The sequence below is a fragment of the Scyliorhinus torazame genome, chromosome 15 (assembly GCF_047496885.1).
Source record: "Scyliorhinus torazame isolate Kashiwa2021f chromosome 15, sScyTor2.1, whole genome shotgun sequence".
In the NCBI taxonomy this organism is placed as follows: domain Eukaryota; kingdom Metazoa; phylum Chordata; class Chondrichthyes; order Carcharhiniformes; family Scyliorhinidae; genus Scyliorhinus; species Scyliorhinus torazame.
Genome location: NC_092721.1, coordinates 210,585,563 through 210,611,073, shown reverse-complemented (window position 1 = coordinate 210,611,073; position 25,511 = coordinate 210,585,563). Strand labels below are relative to the sequence as shown.

The 25,511-nt window shown below is 53.6% G+C and overlaps 1 protein-coding gene across 1 annotated transcript in view; it reads right to left on the bottom strand.

Moving 5' to 3' along the window:
- The window catches only part of selenoj (selenoprotein J), a 148,646-nt gene that overhangs the window by 79,540 nt on the left and 43,595 nt on the right, over positions 1-25,511 (bottom strand). The window contains 2 exon segments of the mRNA XM_072477554.1: positions 18,855-19,034; positions 23,934-24,018. Of these exon segments, the coding sequence (XP_072333655.1) occupies positions 18,855-19,034; positions 23,934-24,018 (265 nt within the window).

Sequence of the window (25,511 nt, the reverse complement as noted above, 5' to 3'; positions counted from 1 at the left end):
CTAGGGTTGTAATCTCGGGATTACTCCCTGTGCCACGTGCCAGTGAGGCTAGAAATAAGAGAATAGAGCAGCTAAACATGTGGCTAAACAGCTGGTGTAGGAGGGAGGGTTTCATATATCTGGATTATTGGGATCTTCCGGGACAGGTGTGACGGGTAAGAAGGACAGGTTACATCTAAACTGGAGGGGCACAAATATCCTGGCTGGGAGGTTTGCTAGAGTCACTCGGGAGGATTTTAACGGGTACAGTAAGAAGTCTTACAACACCAGGTTAAAGTCCAATAGGTTTGTTTCAAATCACTAGCTTTCGGAGCCTCCAACTGTCCTGGCTTGAGACAATTCGTACCTCTTTAACCTGGAGTTACCCCTATCTCTGGATCTGTAAAGACTTAATTACCTGCAAATGCTCGCATTCCAAGCATTGTCTGGCATCTTTGACTTTGTCTATATATATGTTTCTGGAACCTACCTCTTCATTCACCTGAGGAAGGAGTTTAGATGTAACCTGCCCTTCCAGTACAGGAAATTTGCATACGTCCGTGTGCTCACCCTAATTTGAAGGTGGTTTGTGGAGGAGCTGTTGTCAAGTGACACTTAAACCCGAAACACTTCTTCAGTGTTTCCCTCTCTACCCCCTCCTCTAACCAAAAAAAAACAATCGCTGTAAAGATCAAGAGGGAGGCTCGAGGGCAGGTAGAAGTTGAAAGAAGTTGAACCGTGACACCACAGCCTGCAGGTAAGGGACTGGCTGGTGGCTGGTAAGTAGTTTGTATTTTATTTTCCCTCAGATGTTATCGTGCGGGGCGCAGAGGTTACTGAATGAGTGTTTGCTGAGAGGGGGAGTGAATAACAGGTAAGCTCGTTCTTTCTTTTTAATTTTATATCTAGAGGGGATGGCAGGGAAGGTAGTGCAATGTTCCTCCTGCAGAATGTTTGAGGTGAGGGACGCCGTCAGTGTCCCTGCTGATTTCACCTGTGGGAAGTGCTGCCATCTCCAGCTCCTCAGAAACCGCGTTAGGGAACTGGAGCTGGATGAACTTCGGATCATTCGGGAGGCAGAGGTGGTCATAAATAGTAGCTTCAGGGATGTAGTTACTCCGAAGAATAAAGATAGATGGGTGACGGTGAGAGGGGCTGGGAGGAAGCAGTCAGTACAGGGATCCCCTGTGGTCGTTCCCCTTAGTAACAAGTATACCTCTTTGGATACTGTTTGGGGGGGGGGGGGGGGGACTTACCAGGGGTAAGCCATGTGGTACAGGTCTCTGGCAGGAGACTGTCCTTGTTGCTCAGAAGGGAAGGGGGGAGAGGAGGAGAGCATTAATCATTGGAGACTCCATAGTTAGAGGGATAGATAGGAGATTCTGTGGGAACGAGAGAGACTCGCGGTTGGTGTGTTGCCTCCCAGGTGCCAGGGTCCGCGATGTCTCGGATCGTGTTTTCGGGATCCTTAAGGGAGAGGGGGAGCAGCCCCAGGTCGTGGTCCACATAGGCACCAACGACATAGGTAGGAAAAGGGATAGGGATGTAAGGCAGGAATTCAGGGAGCTAGGGTGGAAACTTAGATCTAGGACAAACAGAGTTATTATCTCTGGGTTGTTACCCGTGCCACGTGATAGCGAGACGAGGAATAGGGAGAGAGAGGAGTTGAACACGTGGCTACAGGGGTGGTGCAGGAGGGAGGGTTTCAGATTTCTGGATAATTGTGGCTCATTCTGGGGTCGGTGGAACCTCTATAAACGGGATGGTCTACACCTGGACCAGAGGGGTACCAATATCCTGGGGGGGAAATTTGCTAATGCTCTTCGGGAGGGTTTAAACTAGTTCAGCAGGGGCTTGGGAACCTGAATTGTAGCTCCAGGATACAGGAGGTTGAGAGTAGTGAGGTCATGAGTAAGGTTTCAAAGTTGCAGGAGTGTACCGGCAGGCAGGAAGGTGGTTTAAAGTGTGTCTTCTTCAATGCCAGGAGCATCCGGAATAAGGTGGGTGAACTTGCGGCATGAGTTGGTACCTGGGACTTCGATGTTGTGGCCACTTCGGAGACATGGATAGAGCAGGGACAGGAATGGTTGTTGCAGGTGCCGGGGTTTAGATATTTCAGTAAGCTCAGGGAAGGTGGTAAAAGAGGGGGAGGGGTGGCATTGTTAGTCAAGGACAGTATTACGGTGGCAGAAAGGACGTTTGATGAGGACTCGTCTACTGAGGTAGTATGGGCTGAGGTTAGAAACAGCAAAGGAGAGGTCACCTTGTTAGGGGTTTTCTATCGGCCTCCGAAAAGTTCCAGAGATGTAGAGGAAAGGATTGCAAAGATGATTCTGGATAGGAGCGAAAGCAACAGGGTAGTTGTTATGGGGGACTTTAACTTTCCAAATATTGACTGGAAACGCTATAGTTCGAGTACTTTAGATGGGAATGTTCTTGTCCAATGTGTGCAGGAGGGTTTCCTGACACAGTATGTAGATAGGCCAACGAGAGGCGAGGCCATATTGGATTTGGTACTGGGTAATGAACCAGGACAGGTGCTAGATCTGGAGGTAGGTGAGCACTTTGGTGATAGTGACCACAATTCGATTAAGTTTATTTTAGTGGGGCCGGAGCGGCAGGAGTTCATCAAGCGCTGCTTCGAGGAGCTGCGGAAGGAGATGCTGGCGCCTATGCTGTCGGCAATTGAAGGACTAGGGATGACCCAGAAGGCCCACGAGGTAAAGATCCAGGAGGTACAGAAAAGAGTCAGTGAGAATGAGGACGAGATCTTGGGCCTGGCGGTGAGAGTGGAGCAGAATGAGGCGCTACACAAGAGGTGGGCGGGAAGACTCGAAGACCTGGAGAACAGGTCGAGGAGAAAGAATCTGCGGATCCTGGGTCTCCCTGAAGGAGTGGAGGGGGCCGATGCCGGGGCATACGCGAGCACGATGCTCGGGGCGATGATGGGCGCGGAGGCTCCTTCGAGGTCGCTGGAGCTGGACGGGGCGCACCGGGTGCTGGCGAGGAAGCCCAAGGTAAATGAGCCGCCAAGGGCGATGGTGGTGAGATTTCACCGGTTCACGGACAGAGAGAGGGTCCTGAAATGGGCCAAGAAGGAGCGGAGCAGCAAGTGGGACAATGTAGAGATCCGAATATACCCGGACTGGAGCACGGAGGTTGCAAAGCGGAGAGCGGGTTTCAACCGGGCCAAAGCGGTGTTGCACCGGAAAGGAGTGAAATTCGGAATGTTGCAGCCAGCGCGACTGTGGGTCACATACAAGGACCAAAACTATTATTTCGAAACGCCTGAAGAGGCGTGGACCTTCATACAAACCAAAAAGTGGGACTCTAACTGAGGGTTTGTGAGGGTGGGGGGGATGTTTGGGGTTTGATGTTTGATGGTTGTTGTATATAGGGGTCAGTCACGCGCAGGAAATGTTACATGGGCTGGGGGAGAGAGACAAGGCCGCGACAGGAGCTGTGCCAGAGGGGGCGGAGCGGGCTTTGGAAAGCACGGGGTTTTTCCCGCGCGAGGGAAGAAAGGCGGGAAGGGGAACGAAGGAACGCATACTGATTGGGACACTCCCACACGGGGAGGTCAATGGGACGGCGGGGGAAGCCGGGGTCAGCAGGTGTCAGCTGACTTACGGGAGTGATATGGGGGGAGCAAAAAAGCTAGACAGGGGTCTAGCGGGGAGGAGGGGAGGGGGAAAAGGGTTGCTGCTGCACTGACCGACAGGGAATGGGACGCAGAAGAGGTGGTCGGGGCGGGGGTCCCCCGGCTGGGGGACTGGAGGGTGGGGAGGCGCGGACACGGGACTGGCCTGGAAAAGGAGATGGCTAGTCGGCTGGGGGGGGGGGGGGGTCATGCTCCAAGAGACACATCTGAAGGTGGCGGACCAGGTCAGGTTAAGAAAGGGATGGGTAGGACAGGTATTCCACTCGGGACTGGACGCGAAGAATAGAGGGGTGGCAATATTGGTGGGAAAGCGGGTGTCATTTGAGGCCAAGACTATTGAGGTGGACAATGGAGGGGGATATGTGATGGTGAGCGGTAGGTTGCAAGGGACGTGGGTGGTGTTGGTAAATGTATACGCCCCGAACTGGGATGATGCTGGATTCATGAAGTGCATGTTGGGGCGCATTCCGGACCTGGAGGTAGGAGGCCTGATAATGGGAGGGGACATCAATACCAGTGTTGGACCCAGCACTGGACCACTCCAGATCAAGGACTGGAAAGAGGCCGGCGGCGGCCAAGGTGCTTAGGGGGTTTATGGATCAGATAGGGGGAGTGGACCCATGGAGGTTTGCAAGGCCGCAGGCCAGGGAATTTTCCCATGTGCACAAAGCCTACTCCCGGATAGATTTCTTTGTTCTGGGCAGGGCGCTCATCCCGAGGGTGGAGGGGACGGAGTATTCGGCCATAGCCGTTTCGGGTCACGCCCCGCCCTGGGTGGAACTGGAGCTGGGAGAGGAGAGGGACCAACGCCCGCTGTGGCGGCTGGATGTGGGACTGCTGGCAGATGAGGTGGTGTGTGGGAAGGTGAGGGGGTGCATCGAAAGGTACTTGGAGGCCAACGACAACGGGGAGGTGCGGGTGGGGGTGGTATGGGAGGCGTTGAAGGCGGTGATCAGGGGAGAGCTAATCTCCATCAGGGCTCATAGGGAGAAGACAGAGGGCATGGAAAGGGAGAGGTTAGTGGGGGAGATTTTGAGAGTGGACAGGAGATACGCAGAGGCCCCGGAGGAGAGATTACTTGGGGAAAGACGACGGCTCCAGACGGAGTTTGACCTGTTGACCACAGGGAAGGGGGAGGCACAGTGGAGGAAGGCGCAGGGGGCGACCTATGAGTATGGGGAAAAGGCTAGTCGGATGCTGGCACACCAGCTCCGTAAGAGGATGGCAGCGAGGGAGATAGGGGGAGTCGAAGATGGAAGGGGAGCCACGGTTCGGAGTGCGACGAAAATAAACGAGGTATTTAAGGCCTTCTATGAAGAGCTGTACAGATCCCAGCCCCCAGCGAGGGAAGAGGGGATGAGACGATTCCTAGACCAACTGAGATTCCCGAGGGTGGAGGAGCAAGAGGTGGCTGGTTTGGGGGCACCAATTGGGTTGGAGGAGCTGAGCAAGGGTTTGGGGAGCATGCAGGCGGGGAAGGCCCCGGGACCGGACGGGTTCCCGGTGGAGTTCTACAGGAAGTACGTAGACCTGTTGGCCCTGCTACTAGTGAGGACCTGTAATGAGGCAAGAGAGGAGGGGACCCTGCCCCCGACAATGTCGGAGGCGATAATTTCTTTGATCCTAAAGCGGGACAAGGACCCACTGCAATGTGGATCGTACAGGCTGATCTCGCTCCTCAATGTGGATGCTAAGTTGCTGGCAAAAGTGCTGGCCACGAGGATCGGGGACTGTGTCCCGGGGGTGATCCACGAGGACCGGACTGGATTCGTAAAGGGCAGGCAACTAAACACTAATGTGCGCCGGCTCTTAAACGTGATAATGATGCCATCGGAGGAGGGAGAGGCGGAGATAGTGGTAGCTATGGACGCGGAGAAGGCCTTTGGCTGAGTAGAGTGGGAGTTCCTCTGGGAGGTGCTGCGTAGGTTTGGGTTCAGGGGAGGGTTTATCAGTTGGGTTAAGCTCCTTTACAGAGCCCCGGTGGCGAGTGTAGTGACGAACCGGCGGAGGTCGGACTACTTTCGGCTGTACCGAGGGACGAGGCAGGGGTGCCCCCTGTCCCCCCTGTTGTTTGCATTGGCGATCGAACCCTTGGCCATGTCATTGAGGGAGTCTAGTAAATGGAGGGGGGTGGTCTGAGGGGGAGAAGAGCATCGGGTGTCGCTTTATGCGGATGACCTGTTGCTGTACGTGGCGGATCCAATGGTGGAGGTCATGCAGACTCTAAGGGAGTTTGGGGAGTTTTCGGGCTATAAGCTCAATGTAGGGAAGAGTGAGCTCTTTGTATTACAGGCAGGGGACCAAGAAAGAGGGATGGGGGACCTACTGCTGAGGAGGGCGGAGGGGAGCTTTCGGTATCTGGGGATCCAGATAGCCAGGAGTTGGGGGACCCTACATAAACTGAATCTGACGAGGTTGGTGGAGCAAATGGAGGAGGACTTCAAAAGATGGGACATGTTACCGCTCTCGCTGGCGGGTAGAGTGCAGTCGGTCAAAATGGTGGTCCTTCCGAGGTTTCTGTTTGTGTTTCAGTGCCTTCCCATCATGATCACCAAGGCCTTTTACAAGAGAGTAGGTAGGAGTATTATGGGGTTTGTGTGGGCGAATAGGACCCCGAGGGTAAGGAGAGGGTTCCTGGAACGCAGTCGGGACCGAGGAGGGTTGGCGCTGCCAAACCTGGGGAGCTACTACTGGGCAGCAAATGTGGCGATGATCCGCAAGTGGGTGATGGAGGGAGCGGGGGCGGCATGGAAGAGGATGGAGATGGCGTCCTGTAAAGGAACGAGCCTGGGGGCGTTGGTGACGGCGCCGCTGCCGCTCTCGCTGACAAGGTACACCACGAGCCCGGTGGTAGCGGCAACGCTAAGGATCTGGGGCCAGTGGAGATGGCACCGGGGTGCAGTGGGAGCCTCGGTGTGGTCCCCGATCAGGGGTAACCACCGGTTTGTCCCGGGGAAGATGGACGGGGGGTTTCAGAGCTGGCATCGGGCGGGGATTAGAAGAATGGGGGACCTGTTCATTGACGGGACGTTTGCGAGCCTAGGGGCACTGGAGGAGAAGTTCGAGATACCCCCGGGAAATGCCTTTAGATACATGCAGGTGAGGGCGTTTGTGAGGCGACAGGTGAGGGAATTCCCGTTGCTCCCGGCACAAGAAATTCAAGACAGGGTGATCGCGGGTGTATGGGTCGGGGAGGGCAAGGTGTCGGCAATACACCAGGAGATGAAAGAAGAGGGGGAAGCGCTGGTAGAGGAGCTGAAGGGTAAATGGGAGGAGGAGCTGGGGGAGGAGATTGAGGAAGGGCTATGGGCTGACGCCCTGGGTAGGGTTAATTCCTCCTCCTCGTGTGCCAGGCTCAGCCTGATACAATTTAAGGTGGTTCACAGAGCGCCCTTGACGGGGGCGAGGCTGAGTAGGTTCTTTGGGGTGGAGGACAGATGTGGAAGGTGCTCAGGGAGCCCGGCGAACCATGTCCATATGTTTTGGTCATGCCCGGCACTGGAGGGGTTCTGGAGAGGAGTGGCGGGAGCAATATCTCAGGTGGTGAAAGTCCGGGTCAAGCCAAGCTGGGGGCTAGCAATATTTGGAGTAGTGGACGAGCCGGGAGTGCAGGAGGCGAAAGAGGCCGGAATTCTGGCCTTTGCGTCCCTAGTAGCCCGGCGAAGGATCTTGCTAATGTGGAAGGAGGCGAAGCCCCCCAGTGTGGAGGCCTGGATAAACAACATGGCTGGGTTCATAAAGTTGGAGAGGATTAAGTTCGCTTTGAGAGGGTCTGCACAGGGGTTCTACAGGCGGTGGCAACCGTTCCTAGACTATCTCGCGGAGCGTTAGAGGAAAGTCGGTCAGCAGCAGCAGCAACCCGGGGGGGGGGACTGCCTGGGAGGGTGGATGAGCAAGAGATAACATGAAGGGTTGGGGATACTGGCACGTGCGGGAGAGAGCCAGTGTACAAAGCTATGTAAACATATCATTTTACCATGTGACTAGTGAGGTTCTGCTGCAATTGTATAAGGTGTTGGTGAGGCCGCATCTGGAGTATTGTGTTCAGTTTTGGTCTCCTTACCTGAGAAAGGACATATTGGCACTGGAGGGAGTGCAGAGGAGATTCACTCGGTTGATCCCAGAGTTGAGGGGATTAGATTATGACGAGAGGTTGAGTAGACTGGGACTGTACTCATTGGAGTTTAGAAGGATGCGGGGGGATCATATTGAGACATATAAGATTATGAAGGGAATCAATAGGATCGATGCGGGCAGGTTGTTTCCACTGGCGGGTGAAAGCAGAACTAGGGGGCATAGCCTCAAAATAAGGGGAAGTAGATTTAGGACTGAGTTTAGGAGGAACTTCTTCACCCAAAGGGTTGTGAATCTATGGAATTCCTTGCCCAGTGAAGCAGTTGAGGCTCCTTCATTAAATGTTTTTAAGATAAAGATAGATAGTTTTTTGAAGAATAAAGGGATTAAGGGGATTAAGGTGTTCGGGCCGGAAAGTGGAGCTGAGTCCACAAAGATCAGCCATGATCTCATTGAATGGTGGAGCAGGCTCGAGGGGCCAGATGGCCTACTCCTGCTCCTAGTTCTTATGTTCTTATATTATTTGAATGGGTGTAAATTGAGAGAGGTGGGTACTCAGCGAGACCTTGGTGTCCTCGTGCAGGAGAAGCTGCACGGGGCGGCACGGTGGCACAGTGGTTAGCACTGTTGCTTCACAGCTCCAGGGTCCCAGGTTCGATTCCCGGCTTGGGTCACTGTATGTGCGGAGTCTGCACATCCTCCCTGTGTCTGCGTGGGTTTCCTCCGAGTGCTCCGGTTTCCTCCCACAGTCCAAAGATGTGCAGGTTAGGTGAATTGGCTATGCAAAATTGCCCTTAGGTTAGGTGGGGTTACGGTGCACACTTGATGGGCCGAATGGCCTCCTTCTGCACTGTAAGTTCTATGATTCTATGAAGCTGGCCCACAACAAGAGGGCGAAGGCCCGGGCCCAGACGGGTGTCGAGGTGCCAACCATACAAGTTTGCACCCCATACGAGGAACGGGCCCTGGAGGTTTCGGGGGTGGCCGATTCAGATCCATCGCCGCTGTGGAGGTTGGAGGGCGGCACAGAGCTGAGGGTCCAGCGGCCCCACCCAGATCACCAGTCACAGGTGAGTTGTTATTGGAGTGCCGGGGAGCTCCAGAGCGTGTCCCCGTCACTGAGGGGCATCGCCAAGGGAATGGGCACCGTGCTACACAGGGCATGTCCCCGTCACTGAGGGGCATCGCCGAGGGAATGGGCACCGTGCTGCCCAGGAGGGTGACCCAGTCACTGAGGGGCATCGCCGAGGGTGTCGGCACCGTGCTGCACAGAGGCGTGTCCCAGTCACTGAGGGGCATCGCCGAGGGAATGGGCACGATGCTGTACAGGGGTGTGTCCCAGTCACTGAGGGGCATCGCCGAGGGTGGTGGCACCGTGCTGTAGTCACTGGGGAGTTGCCAGGGCTGGCAGAGCCAGACGATGCAGGGGCAGCCGGAGCTCCAATCGGCTGCCACTCCGTCCCAAGGTGAACCTCAACGCCCTATGGGCACCGTCCAAGAGGAGGAGGAGCTGAGTGCCAAGCCAGAGTCACACTACGTCGTGGCGACAGCTGCCACCAGCCCCCATGAGACCCACCCTCCTGACAATGTCAGGGCGTGTCTCGGGGGGGGGTACTTCAGAGGCATCGGAACCGCATCTTGAGGAGTCCGATGCACCGCTCAATGACAGTCCCGGTGGCCTCTACGGCCCTCGCTGAATCAGGTCTCTGCTTTGGTCTCTGTCTTGGCATTATTCGCCAGGTCCTCAGCGAGTACCCCTTATCCCCAAGACGCAGCCGGTCATCCTGGGGCGGCCCTGGAAGAGGCCCGGATGTCGGATTGCCCCAGGCTGTAGCTGTTGTGCACACTCCCAGGGAAGCGGGAGTGCATGAACCTCATGTGGTGGTCCCACACGAGCTGGATGTTCAGGGAGTGGAACGCCTTCCTGTTAATGGAGGCAACTCCCAGGCGGCCCCGTGAGCGTAGAGTGACACGAGTGCCACCCACTACCCCCTGGACCTGGGACATCCCAGCGATGGTGGAGAATCCGGCTGCCTGGGCATCTTGCTGGGCCTGGTCCAGGTCAAAGTTGACATAGTTCGCTGCCCGGGCAAACAAGGCATCCATTACTTCACGGATGCACTTGTGTGCCGTACATAGAACATGACATAGGACATACGGTACAGAAGGAGGCCATTTGGCCCATTGAGTCTGCACCGACCCACTTAAGCCCTCACTTCCACCCTATCCCCGTAACCCAATAACCCCACCTAACCTTTTTGGTCACTAAGGGCAATTTATCATGGCCAATCCACCTAACCTGCACATCTTTGGACTGTGGGAGGAAACCGGAGCACCCGGAGGAAACCCACGCAGACACGGGGAGAACGTGCAGACTCCGCACAGACAGTGACCCAAGCCGGACTCGAACCTGGGACCCTGGCGCTGTGAAGCCACAGTGCTATCCACTTGTGTTGCCGTGCTGTAGGCTGGGATGTCACACAAGGCCCCGCTCGATCACTGCAATGATGCTGAGGTGTAGAGGTTCAGGGCTGAGGTGACGTTGACGGCCACCGGGAGTGGGTATCCACCTCCTCCATGTGGGGCCACGTCTGCATGGACATGGCACAGGTGCCACACCCTGTCCTTGCTGAGGCGGAGCCTCCTGCAGCACACGCTGTCCACCATCTGTTCGAAATACGAGAGACACCTGTACATCTAGGACCATCGTTGGCCTCCCCCTCTGGGTCCCTCTCTGGACTGATGAGTGGCCGTGTCCTCAGGGTGTGGGGCGGGCCCTGCATTTCGGACACTGCCGCGAGCCTCTGTTGACACTGCTGCTGCTGCCTTGTCCATTGTCTGCCCGCCTGGATTGCCAGCAGCACCGTGAGGGCAGCGGGCTCACGATATCTACCATTCAGTCTAATATCTGTGACAGATTGCAGAGGGACTGATACAACCAACCAGCGGGGTCTTCGACTCCGGAACCCTCCATTCCCCCGTTGCTCCTCACACTCCCCCCCCCCCCCCCCCCCCCAAGCCCTGCCACCTGACACCTCCTGCTCACGCATCCCTAGCCGCAGCCGGGGTCCCTGGGCATCGGACCCCAGAACCTGCATCCCAGACACCCGCACAAACATTACCTGGGCCAGACGCTGGTCTCCTTCCCGGTGCACACACCCACCCTCTGGTCACCAGCAGCCGCAGTGCCCCTGGGCTCTTTGCCTGTGAGCGAAGGTAGCTCCTCACCTCCTCGGCTCCCCTCAGCAGCCCTTCTGCTAGCTTCACGTTTTTAAAAAAGATTACTAATCGGCGCCTGCGTGACCACTTTCTGGGGAGGCGGTTAGATCATGGGAGGCCTTTAGATAGGGGGTTGCTCTTGTTAATTGCATGGCGATGGAGCTGAGGTGGTGATTATTGGCTTCTCACCACCCTACAGTGCGATCCTGATCTCGCCAACAGGGCGGGCCGGTGAGATCGCAAATAGATCGCCGCCCAGCGCGGTTCTCATTTTTGGCCACTCCTGCGATTTAAAGGCCTCGTCGCCCTCTCGCTTAAGCGCAATGTGGCCACAAAATCATGCCCATTGTGCGCAGTTTTGGTCTCCTTATCTGGGGAAGGATGTTCTTGCTGTGGAGGGGGTGCAGCGAAGGTTTACCAGGCTGATTCCTGGGATGACGGGACTGTCCTATGAGGAGAGACTAAGTCGGTTAGGATTCTAATCATTGGGGTTTATAAGAGTGAGAGGGGATCTCACAGAAACTTATAAAATTCTAACAGGATTAGACAGGGTAGATTCAGAAAGAATGTTCCCGATGGTGGGGAGTGCAGAACTAGGGGTCATAGTTTGAGGATAAGGGACTGAGGTGAGGAGAAATTTCTTCATCCAGAGAGCGGTGAATCTGTGGAATTCACTCCCAGAAAAAGTAGTTGAGGCCAAAGCGTTGTGTGATTTCAAGAAGGAGTCAGATTTATCTCAGCCTCTGTCTGCTTGTATTTTTTATGGTTCTATGTATCTGCAGTGGGGTCAGGTTTCTGAGAAATTACTACAGTTTGGGAGGCATTATTTGAAATAATTTTGGAAATCGGTGGCCGGACCTTAAGAGTTTGTGTGAACGTCTTTAAAACAGAGGAAATCTGAAAGCTTGATGGAAGCAGCGGGGGGGGGGGGGGGGAGGCAAAATTTAAAGTAAGATTTGAAAATGTAACTTTTGACAGATGAATTTGAGATCACCCATGTGGAAGCTGGAGTTCAGTGAGAGAAGGGGGCTTTTGGTATAAGAATCATCTGAGGGTGGTGTGGGGGGGGGGGGGGATTTTGAGGCGGAATCCACAGACACTCACCCTTGTTCAGAGTGGAGAGTGTATTTGACCACAGTCACCTTGTGTGCTTAAAAGTGATTTTTGCTGAACTAAAGGGGGAGTAAAGGAGTATTATATTATAATGCAATTTTTCCATGTTTAATAAATGTTTTTTCTTGTTGTTAAAACTGATTAGCGGTCCAGTACCTCAGTTCCTCCATGTTTTATAAGAGCCAGGGCTCCATTCTGGGATCTTCCTGTCCAGTTATAGCATCTACCAGAATGTAACAGTAGCTTCTTTAAACATTCCTCTCCTGCATATTTCAATACTTGGGTTATAAAGACGACCATTCCAATCACCTTTCTGATTTCTTTTTGAAACTGACCTCTATTTGGAGATCTGTCTCCAAAGATCCCTTGTCCCTAACCTCAACTTTATAAAATGATAAGCAGCCAATGCAAATCAATGAGGTGAGCCCCAATGAAACTGAATGGGCACCGACCGATTACACACACACAAGTCAGACAGACGGCAAGGGGGTAGAGGAAGAATTAAAATAACGGGAATTGAAGGAAAAGGTTTGAGATTAATCTTCGCTGCTGCGGTTGTTGCCTCTGTAGGTGCCGGTCTTCTCCGAATGTGACGCTCGAGGGAATGGATTTATACAAGAGATGCAGGCCGGTGTAATCTGACTTTCAACCAGCAGATGGAGCCTCTGTCTCCCTGTGAAATTACTGGAGCTTTCGACCCTGAGAATTTTTTGTGAGGGCCACGAAGAATCCAGCACGAGTTTTAAGGATACAAAGTAATAACGTTTATTTACTATAACATATATACATAACAGTAGCAGTAACTTCCCTTGCTACATACTCCTTCCTGCTGGTTCCTGAACTGGCCAGCTTTATTTATACTAGGAGTTTACTAGTGGTTTCTCCGCCCCCCTCATTGGGGAAGCTCATACTCCCACAGGATTGTGGGATTGTCATTAGTCCCCAGCCAATGGTAAGTAGGCAGGTTATAACATCCCTCCCCCCAAAGTCCAAGGAATCCACCGTAGGCCCTGGCGAAGGAAGGCGTCGGACTCGTTTGGCCGCAGGCCGGACACCATTTGCACGCGGCGCTGGATCAGGCGGCGTGTAACGAGACGGAGACCGGCGCTTCCGAGATGAACGGCGCGGTTGTACATCCACGGCCCGTGGACCCGAGGATTCCCCCTCTGATGCATCCTGTGTCTCCACCTCGGAGTCAGAGTCTGCTGCCTCCGTCATGTCAGCGTCTCTATCTCCATTCGGTCCCGTAACGACCTGCGCAGGCTTTGAGTGAGGCACCAGTGGAAGATTGTGAGGACTACCTTCCCTTGTCTCTGGTCTCTGCGGCTGTTGAAATGAGCTCCGGGGGCGGGGAATCTTTTGAGGGGATGGTCTTCTGGACCGAACGTGGTCTACATGTTTTCGCTGGAGACGACCCTGGGCTTGCACTAGGTAAGATATCGGGCCCGTATGGCGAAAGATTACACCAGGAATCCATTGGGCACCACCAGCAAAATTCCGCACGAACACTGGGTCACCGGGCGCAAACTGCCGAATCGGCCGATGCCGAGAAAATCCCTGTCCCTGCCGTTCTTGTGTGCGGCGTACTTTTGCGCCAATGTCCGGGAAAACCATACTAAGGCGGGTGCGAAGTCTCCGGCCCATTAGGAGTTCTGCGGGAGCTACCCCAGTCACTGCATGGGGGGTGGTCCTGTACGTAAACAAAAAGCGAGCCAGTCTCGTGTCCATTGATCCGGAAGACTGCTTCTTTAGGCCTCTTTTGAATGTCTGCACTGCGCGCTCTGCCAACCCATTTGAAGCGGGTGGTAAGGGGCAGTGCAGATATGGCGGATGCCGTTCATCTTCGTGAACCTCGCAAACTCCTCACTCGTGAATGGAGTGCCGTTATCCGTGACCAGCACCTCGGGGAGGCCATGCGTACTAAACGATAAACGCATCTTTTCAATTGTTGCACAGGACGTTGTCCCCTGCATCTTATGCACCTCTAGCCATTTGGACTGGGCGTCAATTAGTAGAAGGAACATGGATCCTTGAAAAGGGCCGGCGAAATCCGCATGCAAGCGTGCCCAAGGCCGCCCTGGCCATTCCCAGTGATGTAGGGGTGCGGCCGGCGGAAGCTTCTGATGCTCCTGGCAAATGGAGCAGTTTTGGGCCACCTTCTCAATGTCGGTGTCGAACCTGGCCACCAGACATAACTCAGGGCCAACATTTTCATTTTCGTCACGCCTGGATGCCCATTGTGCAAGTCTGTTAGTATCAGCTCCTGTCCTTTTTCTGGGACAATCACACGCATACCCCACAAGAGGATGCCGTCTTCCACGTTGAATTCTGACAGCTTGGAGGAAAATGCCCGCAACTCGCCTGGGGGCTGTCTATGCTGCCCACCATACAGGACTATGTGCCGAACCTTTGACAGGACTGGCTCCGCCTGGGTCCACTCACGGATCTGTGATGCCGTGACAGGCAAGGTGTCCATAAAATTTAGGGTTGCAACCACCTCACCGGTCGTGGGGGTCGACATGGGGCCGGTCGAGGGGGTCGACATGGGGCTGGTCGATAAAGGCAATCGGCTCAGTGCGTCGGCATTTGCTATCTGCGTACCTGGTTTGTGCTCCAGAGAATACTCGTATGCAGCAAGCAACAAAGCCCAGCGCTGGATCCGTGCAGAAGCAATGGGCGGTATTGGCTTATCCTCTCTGAAGAGTCCCAGCACGGGCTTATGATCAGTCACGATAGTGAAATGGCGGCCGTACACGTACTGGTGGAAGCGTTTCACCGCAAAAAACACTGCCAGGCCCTCCTTCTCGATCTGCGCGTACTTTTTCTCCGCTGCAGTCAATGTGCGGGAGGCGAAAGCTATCGGTCGTTCGGCCCCGTTCTCCATCTTGTGGGACAGGACGGCCCCAATACCATACGGGGATGCATCACATGTGACGAGCAAAGGCTTTCCAGGATCATAGTGGGTTAGTAACCCAGACGACGACAATTGTTGCTTTACCCGCCGGAAAGCGGTTTCTTGCGGCTGACCCCAAACCCAGGTGGGATTTTTCTTTAGCAGCAGGTGCAAGGGGGCCAGCGTAGTTGCCAGATTGGGGAGGAACTTCCCGTAATAGTTTACGAGACCGAGAAAAGAACGAAGATGCGAAGTGTCAGTCGGGGTGGGGGCCTGTTGAATTGCACGCACCTTCTCTGCGACGGGGTGCAGATCTTCGCGGTCCACCCGATAACCTAGGTAGACTACTTCCTTTGCCTGAAATACGCACTTTGTGCGACGTAAACGGACTCCAGCCTCCGAAAGGCGTTTAAGGACAGCCTCCAGATTTTCCAAATGTTCTTGCTCCGACGTCCCTGTAATCAAAACGTCATCTAGGCAGACAGCCACACGTGGTAAACCTCTCAAAATGCCCTCCGTAACACGTTGAAAAATTGCGCAGGCAGAGGATACTCCAAAGGGCAACCGTGTATATTCATACAGGCCCCGGTGTGTATTAATCGTTACATATGGTCGGGAGGCAGGGTCCAGCTCCAACTGCAGGTAGGCGTGACTCATATCTAATTTTGTGAACGAGAGTCCGCCTGCAAGCTTCGCGTAGAGATCCTCTATGCGAGGCATTGGATATTGGTCGAGTCGGGAAACCGTATTCACTGTAAGTTTATAGTCGCCACACAAGCGAACTGTGGCATCTGGCTTCATTACAGGTACAATTGGTGCTGCCCAGTCAGCAAAACGGACGGGCCTGATAATACCCAAATTCTCCAAACCAGTGAGCTCCCCTTCTACCTTCTCGAGCAAGGCGTAAGGCACTGGGCGCGCCCGGAAATAGCGCGGCGTGGCTCCTGGTTCAACTTGGATACGGGCTACGGCCCCTTTTATTTTCCCTAAACCAGGCTGGAATACATCTGGGTATCGTCCTAGCACCTCAGTCAACCCTTCAGAAACTGTTTGGAGGATGTGCTGCCATTGCAACCGCAAATGGCGCAACCAGTCCCGACCCAACAGGCTGGGCCCATGGCCGCGCACCACGATAAGTGGGAAACGCCCCTCCTGGCGTCCATAAACAACAGGGGTCATTGTAGTTCCTGCAATGTCCAGTGGTTCCCCCGTGTAGGTGGCCAACCTGGCCTGTGAGTCAGTTAATGTAAGGATCTGTATACCTGCTTGATGCGGTCGAATGTCCTCTGGGCGATCACGGAGACCGCTGCGCCAGTATCCAACTCCATCTCGAGCGGGTGGCCATTGACCCGTACTGTCACCTTAATGGGGGCCACACGGGGAGCTGTCACACAATGCAGCTGCAGGCAGTCGTCCTCCGTCTCCACGTCCTCAGGGGTAGTCGCCGCAGGTTCATCCACATGGAAGGTACGGCCTCTGGGCTGGTCCCAGTTACGGCCCCTGGGCTGGTCCCAGTTTCAGTCGGAACGACGGCGCCTCTGGCGCCCCCAGGACCGCCGTCCACGACGGGACATGGCTCCTCATCCATTGGCTCTGGAGAAGGCTCCCTTCGGGGAGGAATGTCCGACGGCCACTGGCGTCGGTCCGGACGTTGCCTCGCCCAAGGTACCGCAGGAGTGCGGGGGGACGTTTTCGGACGGAAGGGGTTGCGCCCCAAGGCATGCACTTCCATTCCCTGTAGCTCCTGTACTCCTCGCTCTGCGCTCTCTCGGGACAATACTATTTGAATGGCCTGTTGAAAAGTCAATGTTGGCTCCGCTAACAACTTTCTCTGGGTGGCCGCATTGTTAACACCGCAAACCAAACAGTCGCGTAACATTTCTGACAAGGTCTCACCATAGTCGCAGTACTCCGCAATCCTGCGTAGCCTGGATAGAAAATCGGCAAGGGATTCTCCAGGGGTCCTCTCAGCGGTATTAAACCGGTAACGCTGGACTATCGTGGACGGGGTTGGGTTAAAATGTTGCCCCACTATATTCACAAGTTCATCAAACGTTTTGGTGTCCGGCGCAGCTGGGTACGTAAGGCTCCTAATCACCCCAAACGTATGCGGGCCGCAGGCGGTGAGCAATATGACCACCTGGCGCTCGTTTTCGGTGAATAGTAAATATTCCCGGAAATAGTAACGCATCCGTTGTGTGTCCTGGTTCCAGCTTTCCAGCGCAGCATCAAAAACATCCAAACGTCCGTACAGAGGCATGGTATAATAGAAAACTTCCAACCTGTATCCAACAAAAATCCAGGGAGGTGGCTTCAGCAGTGTAGACAGCTATTCACTTTTACCTTCGTCGCCAGTTTTGTGAGGGCCACGAAGAATCCAGCACGAGTTTTAACGATACAAAGTAATAACATTTATTTACTATAACATATATACATAACAGTAGCAGTAACTTCCCTTGCTACATACTCCTTCCTGCTGGTTCCAAACTGGCCAGCTTTATTTATACTAGGAGTTTACTAGTGGTTTCTCCGCCCCCCCTCGTTGGGGAAGCTCATACTCCCACAGGATTGTGGGATTGTCATTAGTCCCCAGCCAATGGTAAGTAGGCAGGTTATAACAGAATTGTACAGACTTTTCCGTTCGCCTGATCTCTGAGCAGAATAAACGGCTGTGTTATGAAGAGAGTTCTCAGTTTGGGCTTTTCTCAAACATTCAGAAAGAGGATTAGAGTATTACAGACTTGGTGAGAAACTGCTTGTGGCCTTTCACTCCAGAGGTTTCCTTCACAGATATAACTGTGGCCTGCGTCTTTTAAATGCCTATACAGGTCTGGCTCGGAACCTTTTCAATCGCCTGGTAGAGGGTGTCTTCCAGCTGCTTCCTGCCTGTGTCTTCTCAAAAAACTCAGGACAAAATGGAGCTCTTTGCATGACCCGCCTTTCTTCTGGAAGATTCTGAATGGCTCCACCAATCGCAACCAACAATTGGAGATGACACAGGATTCCAGATTCACTGATTGGCTGCTTGCCAAGTCTATCAAACTGACATCACAGGCTCTGCCACAGAACCTAAAGGGGAAGTCATTGGCTAGTCCATTAGTTCAGGGATGTTTCAGTTTTCCCAAAGTCTGTAGCTTCAGCAAAAATCCCAATATTGCAGCAGCTAACAAGAAGGTTGGAGATTGAAGGCAGTCAGCGGGACAGGAATTAAAAAGGAAACACAGAACAGAAAGGTTTTACAACAGTATCCTAACAAGTGATATGGAGAGAACCTGGGATTGTCTGTGTGCAGTTTGCACTTTCTCCCTTTGTGTGCGTGTGTTTCCTCCAGGTGCTCCAGTTTCCTCCCACTGACCAAAGAAGTACAGGTTAGGTGGATTGGCCATGTTAAATTGCTCTTAGTGTCTAAATGGTTAGGTGGGGTTACTGGGGTATGGGGATAGGGTGGAGGTATAGGCTTGAGTAGGGTGCTTTTTCCAAGGGCCGGTGCAGACTCAATGGGCTGAATGGCCTCCTCCTGCACTGTAAATTCTACGATTCTATGAGGGAAACCGGGAGGTGGGCTTGAGGGATACGGGGAGAAGATAGGGTTGAGGGATACGGGAGGTTTGATTGCGTGATACAGGGAGAAGGTGGGGTTGGCTGATATGGGAGAAGGTGGGATTGAGGGATATGGGGAGAAGGTGGGATTGAGGGATATGGGGAGAAGGTGGGGCAGACGCATATGGGGAGAAGATGGGTGGGTGTGATTGAGGGTTATGGGTTGAGATGGGGTTGAATAGAACAGACCGGTTTGTTGGGAATAATACCCGCTCTGAGATTCTTCGATTCTCACACACTGTTAATTGTAGATTCTACTCCCTGGACACACATCTATCATTCTACAGGCCAACCTTCTGAGACTCTGCCACTCACCTTTCCCTTCCACCAGGGCCCTGAGCAAGGCAAGAGTCTGATCGCCATAAGCGCTCTGAGCTCCTGTGGGCTGGCGGTAGAACGGACCTTGACCAGGATCCACAAATTCAGGAGTGTCCTCACGACCCTTCAGGACCTGGTCCAAACGGTTCACATCATAGATCCAGTGCAGCGGCTGGCCTGAGAGGAAGCAAGAGAGAGAGTGAGACAGAGAGAGAGAGACGGACAGACCGTGACCCCACTGACATCAATTTTATTTTCTCTTTCTTCAGAAACCCTGGACTGGATTCTCCGCGAAACGCGATCGGCCGGAGAATCGGCCCTGACGCCGGTTTCGCACCGATTTTGAATTCTTCGGACCCCCCAACTCGGTGAAATCGCGGCCCCCGCCACGCGGCCCAGAGGTACAGTCCGCATCTCATTATCTGCTCCGACGATCGATTCTCCGGGGCCTCGGTGAATCAGCGGCCGGATGGCCGATTTCCCGACCGAGTGTTTCTAACCACCGATAAAAAATCGTGAAGCCGGCGTGCTGGTTGAGGCAGCTACGAGGGGAGGTAGGAGTTGCCGTTGGGGGGGGGGGGACTGCGGGCTCCCATATTGGACACCGGCCATGCTTTCTGCGGGGGGGCGGAGGGGAAGGGTAGACAGGCTGAGCGGCCGGGGAGCCCCCGACATGACAGGGCAATGCCCACGGTACGAGCGCCATGACGGCGGCCATCTTGTTGGCTACCCAGCCCGGCCCCTGGGTGGGTGCCGAGAAAACGGCCATATGGGGGGGTGGTCACCCCACTCCAGGATATACAACATTCTTCCAACTGCTGCTCTCGCCGCATCCTGAAAGCCTCACTCAGGGCCATGCGCCGCCACATGAAGACTCTCCAGCAGCACCGTCTTACTCTCTCTCAAAGCTGTCCCTGTCCCCAGTTTCATTCCATCCTTCGCATCATTCGACGCCTTAACAAGAATCTTTTCCTGTTTCTTGCAGATGTTAAGGAACGCAAGCTTCAACAACTCACCAACACCACTGCCCATCCCAGGCCCTTCACCAGTCCCAATCCCTCGTACCCCATTTCTCCCAGCCCTTGCCGCATGTTCACCATACCCTCCGACCTTCCCCTCTCTGAGGCTCAGCAAAGGACTCAGCTTTTACCCTTACGTCCCCACCTCAATGAATTTTGGGCTCGACATGAGGTTGAACTCATCTTTCATCACCTTCGTCTCTGTGCCCACTTCTTTGGACAGGAGTCCTCCCCCCGTTCCACAGATCCTTTAATGTTCCTCCAACATTCTGCGACTAATTGGCCACCCCCGCCGGGACAATCACCTGCCCTCGATCTTTTCATTGAGGACTGTCGACGGGACATTGGTCGCCTTAATTTTTCTGCCCCCCTCGCCCATTCCAACTTCTCTCCTTCCGAACTTTCTTCTCTTCACTCCGTCAGGTCCAACCCCGACTTTGTCATCAAACCTGCCGACGGGGGTGGTGTTGCCGTCTGGCGCACTCTACCTCGCAGAGGCTGAGTGCCAACTCTCAGATACTTCCTCTTACCTCCTCCTGGACCATGACCAGACCACTGAACATCAAGCCATTATCTCCAACACCGTTAGCGACCTCATTTCCTCCGGATGCCTTCCCCATCCGGCTTCCAACCTCAGTCTCCCAACCCCGGACCGCCCGCTTTTACCTACTTCCCAAAATCCACAACAAGGACTGTCCCGGCAGGCCCATTGTGTCAGCATGCTCCTGGCCCACCGAACCTATTTCCTTTTATCCTGACTCCATCCTTACTCCTCTGGTCCATTCCCTCCCCACCTACATCCGGGATTCCTCTGATGCCCTGCCTCATATTGACAGCTTCACCATGGATGTGCAATCTCTCTCTGCACCTCCATCTCACCAGGATGGCCTGAGAGCTCTTTGCTTCTTTCCCGAAAAGAGACCCGGACAATTCCCACCCACCACCACTCTCCTCCGCCTGGCTCGTTCTCTCTCTCTTTAACAACTTCTCCTTTAACTCATCCCATTTTCTCCAAATCAAAGGAGTAGCAATGGGTACCCGCATGGGTCCCAGCTACGCTTACTTTTTATGGGGTATGTGGAACATTCCTTGTTCCAGGCCTACCCGGGGCCCCTCCCACAACTCCTTTACCGGTACATTGATGACTATTTTGGTGCCACTTCCTGCTCTCGTCCGGACCTGGAAAGGTTCATCAACTTCGCTTCCAGTTTCCACCCCTCCATCACTTTCACCTGGTCCATCGCAGACACTTCCCTTCCCTTCCCTGACCTTTCTGTCTCCATTTCCGGCAATAGACTATCCGCTAATCTCCACTACAAGCCCACTGACTCCCACAGCTATCTGGACTACAGCTCTTCGCACCCTACACCCTGTAAGGACTCCATCCCTTTCTCTCAGCTCCTTCGCCTCCGCCGTATTGGTTCTGATGATGCCATTTTCCAATTGGTGTCGAAAATGGGGCTTCGAAAATGTGTTCCTTCTTCCTCAACCGTGATTTCCCACCCCAACAATTTCAGATGATCAGCTCGACCCCACCTCAACCCATTTGTTTTCATTCCATTTCATTTTAACTGTCTTTTGCCATTTCTTTCTTTCTTGTCATTCTTTATATATTCACCCCTCCCATCTTATCCACCTTTGTTACCTTTTCTCCCCTTTGCTTCCCCCTTCCCCTCCCCCCACATCCACATCTGTCACAGTTTACCCTCTGATGTTAGTTTCTCTGCTGTTTGGCCTGTCACACCTGTTGCTCTCTCTGGGGACTGGGTTAAGGGGACAGGGTGCCATCAGCACTCTTTCCCTGGGTTTCTGTGACTATGACTCATCTTTCATTCCCTCACTCCACAGTATAAATATTTCCCACTTTCTCTGTCTTATAGCTTTGAAAAAAGGTCATCGGACTCGAAACGTTCGCTGTTTTCTCTCCCTACAGATGCTGCTGGACCTGCTGAGATTCTCCAGCATTTTCTCCTTGGGTTCTCTGAGATTATGTTGTATAGGGTGTTGGTGAGGCTATACCCGGAGTACTGTGTACAGTTTTGGTCTCCTTACTTGAGAAAGGATGTACTGGTACTGGAGAGGGTGCAGAGGAGATTCACTAGGTTGATTCTGGAGTTGATTGGGACTATACTAATTGGAATTTAGAGGAATGAGGGGAATCTAAAAGGAATATCATAGAATTCACAGCGAAAAAGAGGACATTTGGCCCATCGAGTCTGCACCGGCCCTTGGAAAGAGCTCCCTTCCTAAGCCCACACTTCTACCCTATCTGTCTGAGGATACAGCAGGATTTAGATTGTCTGGAGACTTGGGCGGAGAGATGGCAGATGGAGTTTAATCCGGACAAATGTGAGGTAATGCATTTTGGAAGGTCTAATGCAGGTCGGGAATATACAGTGAATGGTAGAACCCTCAAGAGTATTGAAAGTCAAAGATATCTAGGAGTACAGGTCCTCAGGTCACTGAAAGGGGCAACACAGGTGGAGAAGGTAGTCAAGAAGGCATACGGCATGCTTGCCTTCATTGTCCGGGGCATTGAGTATAAGAATTGGCAAGTCATGTTGCAGCTGTATAGAACCTTAGTTAGGCCACACTTGGAGTATAGTGTTCAATTCTGGTCGCTACACTACCAGAAGGATGTGGAGGCTTTAGAGAGGGTGCAGAAGAGATTTACCAGAATGTTGCCTGGTATGGAGGGCATAAGCTATGAGGAGCGATTGAATAAACTCGGTTTGTTCTCACTGGAACGAAGGAGGTTGAGGGGCGACCTGATAGAGGTATACAAAATTATGAGGGGCATAGACAGAGTGGATAGTCAGAGGCTTTTCCCCAGGGTAGAGGGGTCAATTACTAGGGGGCATAGGTTTAAGGTGAGAGGGGCAAGGTTTAGAGTAGATGTACGAGGCAAGTTTTTTACGCAGAGGGTAGTGGGTGCCTGGAACTCACTACCGGAGGAGGTAGTGGAAGCAGGGACGATAGGGACATTTAAGGGGCATCTTGACAAATATATGAATAGGATGGGAATAGAAGGATACGGACCCAGGAAGTGTAGAAGATTGTAGTTTAGTCGGGCAGTATGGTCGGCACGGGCTTGGAGGGCCGAAGGGCCTGTTCCTGTGCTGTACATTTCTTTGTTCTTTGTTTGTTTATCCCCGTAACCCAGTAACCCCACCTAACCTTTTTGGACACTAAGGGCAATTTATCATGGCCAATCCACCTAACCTGCACGTCTTGGGACTGTGGGAGGAAACCGGAGCAGCTGGAGGAAACCCACGCAGACACGGGGGGAACGTGCAGACTCCGCACAGACAGCGACCCAAGCTGGGAATCAAAGCTGGGACCCTGGAGCTGTGAAGGAACTGTGCTAACCACTGTGCTACTGTGCTGCCCCATGTAAAATTATGAAGGGAATAGATAGGATAGAAGCAGGGAGGTTGTTTCCACTGGCGGGTGAAAGCAGAACTAGGGGGCATAGCCTCGAAGTAAGGGGGAGCAGATTTAGACAGTTGAGGAGGAACCTCTTCAACCAAAGGGTTGTGAATCTGTGGAATTCCCTGCCCAGTGAAGCAGTTGAGATGTCCTCGTTAAATGTTTTTAAGGCAAAGATAGATAGATTTTTAAACAGTAAAGGAATTAAGGGTTACGCTGAACGGGCGGGTAAGTGGAGCTGAGTCCACAAAAAGATCAGCCATGATCTCATTGAATAGCGGAGCAGGCTCGAGGGGCCAGATGGCCGACTCCTGCTCCTAGTTCTTATGAGAATGGAGTTCTGCAGGAAAGATTTGGTCATGGTGAAGAGACTCGGGGTTTGCCCTGGACACTCCTGTGTATCTCACTGATACCTGCTCGAAAATCTTCACCCAATGTGTACCCAGGTGGCTCCCGTCCACACTGCCACCACCAAACTTTAACTAGAATCCGCTGGGAAACAGCAAAAAGCAAGAGAATGGAAATGGCCCCCAGTTGCTCTTCTATCGTCGGGAATTGTTCACCCAGATAAACAGGGAGAGATAAGGGAGCTGGTGGTCACGGCCTTGTTTCCGTGTCTCCTTCTCACCTGCAGCATCAGCCACAAGAGACCCGATGACTGCTCCCATCGCTCGCTCCTCCACTGTCATCTCTGCCATCTTTACAACCAGGCACTGCAGAGGGAAAGAGAAACAGGTTATGGAAACTCGTCCAGCTATAACTCAGATGGTGTTCTCGCTCTCTCTCTTCTTAACTTCTGAGTCACGTTACCGTGCTTCCTCCTAATCTTCGTTCTCCTCCCAAGCTCATTGAATATTTGCACCCGCTCTTCCATGGTACCTCCCCCTCCCGCACCAAGAAGGCCACGACCCTCGCCCCTCCCCCACCTCGACACACAGCACCGGCTCGTGTGCATTCTGGTGTCACACTGCCACCAACTGGCTGCTCGTCAACACAGCAGGAAGACCAGGGAAACACAGGCTGCTGGGCTCGCACTGCCTGGGACTCCTCCCTCCTTCCTCTCCTCCCACATCCCAAATATCCACATTCTGTACATTCACCCGCCTTCTTACAGGCATACACACACTCAATTCAGCTGCTCACCATCCATTCCTGGTTTCATCACCATATTCCAAGTCTCTCTGGGTACAGGTCAAGGAGCTGGGGACCAAATGTGCTTCGGTGATCTCTGTCATTCAACCATTCAGGTTTCACACAGTTATGTCCCATGGAGTGCCGCACTGTCAGAGGGTCAGTACTGAGGGAGTGCTGCACTGTCAGAGGGTCAGTACTGAGGGACTGCCGCACTGTCAGAGGGTCAGTACTGAGGGAGTGCTGCACTGTCAGAGGGTCAGTACTGAGGGAGTGCCGCACTGTCAGAGGGTCAGTACTGAGGGAGTGCCGCACTGTCAGAGGGTCAGTACTGAGGGAGTGCTGCACTGTCATAGGGTCAGTACTGAGGGAGTGCTGCACTGTCAGAGGGTCAGTACTGAGGGAGTGCCGCACTGTCAGAGGGTCAGTACTGAGGGAGTGCTGCACTGTCAGAGGGTCAGTACTGAGGGAGTGCTGCACTGTCAGAGGGTCAGTACTGAGGGAGTGCTGCACTGTCAGAGGGTCAGTACTGAGGGAGTGCCGCATTGTCAGAGGGTCAGTACTGAGGGAGTGCCGCACTGTCAGAGGGTCAGTACTAAGGGAGTGCCGCACTGTCAGAGGTTCAGTACTGAGGGAGTGCCGCACTGTCAGAGGGTCAGTACTGAGGGAGTGCCGCACTGTCGGAGGGTCAGTACTGAGGGAGTGCTGCACTGTCAGAGGATCAGTACTGAGGGAGTGCTGCACTGTCAGAGGGTCAATACTGAGGGAGTGCTGTACTGTCACAGGGTCAGTACTGAGAGAGTGCCGCACTGTCAGAGGGTCAGAACTGAGGGAGTGCCGCACTGTCAGAGGGTCAGTACTGAGGGGGTGCTGCACTGTCAGAGGGTCAGTACTGAGGGAGTGGCGCACCGTCAGAGGGTCGATACTGAGGGAGTGCCGCACCGTCAGAGGGTCAGTACTGAGGGAGTGCAGCACTGTCAGCGGGTCAGTACTGAGGGAGTGCCGCACTATCAGAGGGTCAGAGCTGAGGGAGTGCTGCACTGTCAGAGAGTCAGTACTGAGGGAGTGCTGCACT